Raw genomic sequence first — 6,449 nt, forward strand, 5'->3', positions numbered from 1 at the left:
GGAGAAAGAGGAAGGAAGGGCAGGGAACAGATGCGGATACATACACGAGACAGCTAAATCGGGATTGTACCACTAATCTCTATTATTTCCCGGAAAGGCGCAGTTAGACCTTATATTGTTCGATCAGTGTTGCATGCCTCTACCTAGTAAAATGAGCAATTACTTTGAAGATAACAATATGTGATATAATAACCGCTGTTAAATTCCTACCATCTTGTTTAGAAATTCCACATTTTTAAAAAATGTACTTCATACAAGGTCTCACTGGGACTCATGGTGACCTCCTGTTCTCAGCCTCGGTGGCACTGGGATCACAGGCATGTGCCACCATGCCCGGTCTCAGAGGCCCCCTTAGCGCGCCCTGGGACGGAGCCAGCACAGCATGTGGTGCAGGGGACCAAACCCCGACCCCTGTGCTTGCCTAAGCAGGCACTTAGTTTGTTGAGCTATCTACCTGGCCTGATTTTTATTGGGTTTGTCTCTTTAAAATAAAAAAAAGTACCGGCATCTATATATCTACCTGCCATGCTAAAGTGGATTCCAGGGAGCTACTATGGATTTTAGAAATCCCTAGATTTAAACTATTATGTGTATATTCCCAATGGAGAATATAAGTTTCCTATTATTAGTATTTAAAAAATTATAATTACAGAAATTCATCTTCAATGACCTCCAAATTCCTTGCCAAGGTCCTAGTTTCCCAGAGTCAAAAATCTTCAACAAGCCAGGAAAATAACTCAGCGCATAAGCACCTGCCCAGCAAGCACAAGGTCCCAACTTTAATTTCTGGTACCGCCAAAAAAAAAAAGTTAAAGACATAGATATTCTGCTTATAAAAGTGTCTCATAGTATTATTCAGCCCTTCCTATACGTGCCAGGCAGGCGGAGTCCGCATTACCTACCATAATGACCACTCCATATCTAAGAAGTGTGCTACCACTTGTGCTGGACCATTACCACCCCCGGAAAGGCTAACTGCCGAGACGACAGTAATGAGCCTCGCGACAACCGCGCATCTGTCAGGGTGCCCTGCGCCCCACATGTGCCGCGTGCTTGGCAAGCAGGGTCCCCAGGCCCCTCTGACGCAGGGACGTTCTCCTTGTTCTGCACACAGGGAAAGCGGGCCAGCACCTGCCTCACATCAGCGCGCAGGCCGCGCTCCAGGACCTCCCCCTGGGCTCTGGCCAGCCCCGTGAGGCCTCTACAGTGCATGTAAAGTTTTCTAATAAAAACCTGAGCTCAGCCGGTCATCTGTATCTTTAATCACCACGTGGCCTACATCTGTATTTTCTCCTTTAATTCCTTATCTCTGGGCAATTACGCACCTTAATGGAAATGGATATTTATTTCAGCTCAACTGAGTATCACAGAAAGGAATTAAGAGTTAACACATTTACATTTTATTTCACAAACTGTTCCAAAGCTCAGTGGACTTCTGATATGAAGACATCTCAGTGTGGACTCTCAGAGCTGCAGCAAGCTACGGAGGGACTGTGAACCCTGCCAGAGCACATCCAGTCCCTACTGGGAGGGAAACGCCCCAGGTCTCAAAACACTCCTCCGCAAGGTTTTAGATGGCAGAGACCCAAACCACGCCTGTCAAGATTCGCATTTTATGCCAAAATTGCAGTTTTAGGTACTTCTTGTTAGAATGATACTGATTATACATAAATAGTTTTAGAAGCATACAGCGGCACTGAAATCATTAATCCACTAGAAAGGCTATAATCTTTTATTTGACCAGCAGAAGTGTAACGCATACACTCATAAACAAGTGCCACTGAAAACACATTGACGGTCTGTCACTAGAGAAGTCCCATTTGACAAAACTTAAATTTCTTTCTACACAGAAAATCATTTTCTCCCTTTGAGCACTGGCAGAATCCCTGTGACCCATACCTATCACGGGGATCCCAGAACCCTGCTTGGGAAGAGCAGGAAGGAAGTGGGAAGGAAACGGCTTCTCCACAGCCAGCTCCAGGGCAGCTGCAGCCCCCGCCACGGGAAGTGTGGCCATTTGTGTGTCTTCTCAACGCGGCCCAGCTTTCCAGTACCGCTGTGCAGACTCAGCACTGGCCGGAATCAGCACGCAGCTGCGCCTGGCTTCCGGGCTGTGACCCTCAACTTCTGAACTGAGCGCGGATCTCGACAGGCTGAACAACAGGGCAGGACGGGCGCGGCTGCCACTCTGAGAGCCTGCCAGGAGGCAGACTGCAGCCAGGCCCAAAGGGAGCAGGGCCAGGCCTGGCAGTGCGCAAGGCACATGACCCGGCACGGCATTCTGCGGGCTCTGCTCCCGCTGCGACACAGGCGTGGGCTGGGTAACCCTCCCTGAAGCCTGTGTCCCCTCAACTCTAAGGCACCCCTCGGGAGTTTCAGGGGTTTCCACTGGGTGCTCCGAAGTTGCCATTTGCCAGGTGAGTGTGAGCCATACTCTTGGCTACTCCAACTACACTCTGATCCCCGCAAAGAACAAGGCTGTTTGTTATGGTTTGGGAGTAGACGTCCTCCCAAAGCCCCATGCAGTCCTAGGGTGGGCTTCTAGAGTCTGTCATCAATTCAGAATCCGGTGCTGGGATTATGGGTGTGCGACACCCACCCTGGGGAGGGCAGCCCGAACGCACTGTACGGAAGAGGGGCTGCTCTCTCCACTGCGCCTTCCCTTGCTGTTTTCCACACCAAGAACTGCAGCTCTCGGCCAGGTGCCACCTGCCTTGGAGCCGGCTGAGTATGGACTGAAACCTCCCACAAACCGTGAGCTAAATAAACCTTTCCTTCCCTCATTTTGGGCGTCAGCTTTTTTGTCCCAGCAATGAGAGAAAAGTAACTGAGACACCTTTCGTAATCGAGGAGTTTAAGGAAGGGGAAGCGCTCGTTCCACCTCTCATGCTGGGCAGGGCCGGAAGCCTTAACTCCCTGCCCAGGATCCCGGCAATACTGAGTTTAAATCCTAGTCTGCTGCCTGGGTGGGGCACACCCACATCTGCAAAGCCCCCAAGGCCTGCGCCAACAGCAACAGCTGGGCTCTGCCATGGTCACAGCCTCACACCCTGGCCTCTGTCTGCAGCCCTGTGACCCTGAACACAAAGCACACTGTACCACCATGAGGGCAGCACGCCAGCACTGAGCCTGGGTGACAGAGACCTCCCATCCACCCTCACCGACCGCACCACGATGCCTCCTCCGTGGTACTTACTGGGGCAGCAGGACGTCTCGCACCAGGCCCAGAAGGCTGCGCTCAGAGTCAGCCACAGCCTCTTCCTCGATGTCACCAGCAGCCAGGTTCACAAGCAGAGAAGTGGTTTCTGACAGCAGGCGTAGGCTCCAGAGACGCCATTCCACTGCGAGGAGAAGAGGGCACAGTGACCCCAGGAGAGGGGCTGGCGTGGGGGGCCCTCAGGAATCACAGACCACGGAGCACGGCTGCACTCACCGTTCTGGCTCTGAACCAAGGCGACCAAGGGCGGCAGGATATACTCAATGACCTGCAAGGAAGAGCGCGAGGCTGGCTCAGTGCTAACCGTGGGAGACTCATGAGCACAGCTGTAGCTACAGCACCTGGCAGGACAGAAGCAGCCATCGAGGCAGGAGTCCACAGGTGAATCTACCCCAGACTACACTCTTCATGACAGTGAGTAAACCACCCAGCTCACGAGGCCCCGGAAGTCCTCAGGTAATAATGACTGTGAAAATCAAAGAGCAATTTCTTAAAACTTTCAGTTCCTATGGGAGGAAACGCAGTAGATACACAATCTGGTGGAATTAAAGCATCAAGTTAATAGATACAAACTAGTTATCATCGCTTACATATAGGCTGAACACTGATCAAAATATTGTGGAAAAGGAGACACTAACCCTTGTTTTCTCAAATACATCAAACAACCATGTACATGTACAGAAATAGACTCAAAAGGTATGAATGCATTATGTAAGCCATTCCCGTGGTGCCCCAGGTAGATCAGAAGGACCGCACTCAAACATCATTTAAAAGTTAACCCAAAAGGACAAGATTTTTTCTTCTAAGATATCAGTGAAGAAAGGATAAATCAGTCATGTGATCCAGCTGAAGAACCCAGCAGCAAAGGCACGTGAGGGTGGTTGGGGCATGTGACCAAAGGGTGTGACATGCGAGCACAGAAGTGCCACGCATAGTCTGCCTGTTCCCGGGCATGCACACGCACTCCTGCCGCTGCAGAGACACAGCTGCGACTGAGGAGGCCCGAGACAGGCCCAGGCACCCAAGGCTGCTGGAGAGACAGAGGCAAGCCGCCTCTGGGACAGGTGGCCTGCCGACTGAGCTCACCTCATCTGGGCGGACCCTCGGCTGGTCGCACGGGCAGGTGTGGGGCGCAACCCGCACTGAAGGGCAGCACACCTGCCTAGAACTCTGGACCAGGTGAAACTACTGGGCACGCCATCGCTGGGGAGTGTTTTTGATTGTTTGTTTCTTTTTCCAGCAGACCAGCCTTACAGGAAACCATACTAGATGTTCTTCAAAGAGAAGGGAAACAAAAACCTGGGCCACAGATGCACGAGAGCAACCTTGGAGCAGGAAAGGATCTTAAAAATAACACTCTCCTCGAAAAAGAATGAAAAGAAGACAGCCTCACTCTGTTTCTCTAACGAGCACCTGAGGCTGGACCACGGTTAGATGAGTGTCCACTCAGCTCAGGGTTTTGGAGGCTAAAAGCCATGTTGGTCAACCCATCTGCTCAGCTTGGGTGAGGGGCGTGACGATGCTGTCACATGGGGCGGCTCCAGGACCTGAGGGCACCCCAAAGCCAGAGGTCTCGGCTACTCGAGCTGCTCACATAAAACAGCACCAGAGCTGGTGCAGCCCTCTCTAGGCCCCCGACAGTGCTTACGGCCCTGTGAACACTGGCTAGGAATGATGGCAACAGAAGAAGTCTGCCCACTTCCAGTACAGACCAGGTTGTGTTTCTAACATTTTCAGCTGCAGCCGGCTGCATCGTGTGTGCTGAGCTCGGGGTGTGGAGGGCCGACTGCGCGGCTGCACCTGAGCACGCTAGGGGGACACACTGGTGCCACAGGATGCTCCGCAAGTGAGAAGCCACCAGCGCCAAGAATTCCACCATCCCTGTAACAACGGCTTCACACCCAGGACACACCGAAACAAATCAATGAGAAAAGCACACTTCCAATGCTGGACAAAATGTGTACATTACTGAACAGGTCCTTTGCCACAGGGAGCAGCTGCGGAGCCGAGAAGAAGCTGAAAATCGCTCAGCCACAGAAGAGTAAGAATCAGAGAAGGGACACACAGCACCTGAGATGCAGCTCTACACACAAATACTATTTATTTATCATGGCAGAGGGTCTCGTTATGCAGCTCAGATTCATAGGGATCCTCCTGTCTCAGCCTCTCCAGCGCTGGGATTAGAGACACGTGCCACCATGCCCAGCTCGGGGGCCTGCAAGGCATGCAGAACCGGGGATCAAACCCAGGTTCTTGTGCTTGCCTGGCGGGCACTCAGATTGCCGAGCTGCCTCCCCAGCCCCTACACAGAATTAAACAGAAACACTGCAAGTGCCTGTAAGAGAGTGGGTGAGCAGGAATGCAGCCACTGCGACGAACCACGGCAGTGGGCTGCAAGACCAACCAAAGCTGAACACGTACACACTGCTCTCTACACTAGCAACGCCACTCCTGCCTCCTGCAATGCACCAAGACACTCATGGCAGACCTGATTTACGGAGCGAAACGGTGGCTGATAAACGTCACAATCATCAACTTTAGTGACCACAATCAGCTGGCAGTAGAATCGAGACAGCACAACGTGGTGGAACCCGAAGCCATGTGATTGTAAGTGCACCTAAACGGAAACTGCTTAGCCCACAATTAACACACTTTAAAAAATCTATTTATTATAGTATCATTTACTTTTAAAATTAACACAGTTTTTCTGAATAACTCTAGGCAGTTTAAACAGCACCAGCACCCGTGGTGATGGCAAATCAGCCCTTACAAGGGAGACCGCTCCTCTAGGCGAGCAAGGGGAGGAAGAGCTGCCACGTGAGATGAAACGCTTTGTAAGCACATAAATGAAGAGTACAGGGATGGAGACGATTTACTTTTAACTCCTATGTTTGTTGACTAATAATAATTGATTACCTTTTCAAAAAGCTACATAGTAAGAAATTGATTGAAAAAATTACATGAAAATAACCACATACTCAGCAAGCTCAACTAGGTGAAGGCTATAAAAACTATAAAGATGTAATCAATTTATTCATGTTCTATTCAATAACTGCAGGGATCAAGAAAATACAATTATTTTTAAGGCAAAGGAGACTGTTACGGTTTGTGTCTAGGTGTCCCCCAAAGCCTCACGCAGTCACTGGCGCAGCTTCTAGAGTTTGTGGTTAATTCATGATCCCATACGGGGATGATGGGCTTGAGTGCCACACCCGCCGTGGCACTGAGAGCC

At 50.8% G+C, this 6,449-nt stretch overlaps 1 protein-coding gene across 9 annotated transcripts in view; it reads right to left on the bottom strand.

Annotated features, from left to right (window-relative positions):
• Window positions 1-6,449, bottom strand: part of Ulk4 (unc-51 like kinase 4) — a 380,871-nt gene that overhangs the window by 235,260 nt on the left and 139,162 nt on the right. For all 9 annotated transcript variants that reach the window (XM_023700793.1, XM_023700796.1, XM_023700795.1 and 6 more), the window contains 2 exons: window positions 3,434-3,485; window positions 3,197-3,341 (listed from right to left, as the gene is read on the bottom strand). In XM_023700793.1, the coding sequence (XP_023556561.1) occupies window positions 3,197-3,341; window positions 3,434-3,485 (197 nt within the window). The remainder of the gene's footprint in view (window positions 1-3,196; window positions 3,342-3,433; window positions 3,486-6,449) is intronic.

Source organism: Octodon degus, unplaced genomic scaffold, assembly GCF_000260255.1.
Source record: "Octodon degus isolate 3935 unplaced genomic scaffold, OctDeg1.0 scaffold00126, whole genome shotgun sequence".
Classification (NCBI taxonomy): Eukaryota; Metazoa; Chordata; class Mammalia; order Rodentia; family Octodontidae; genus Octodon; species Octodon degus.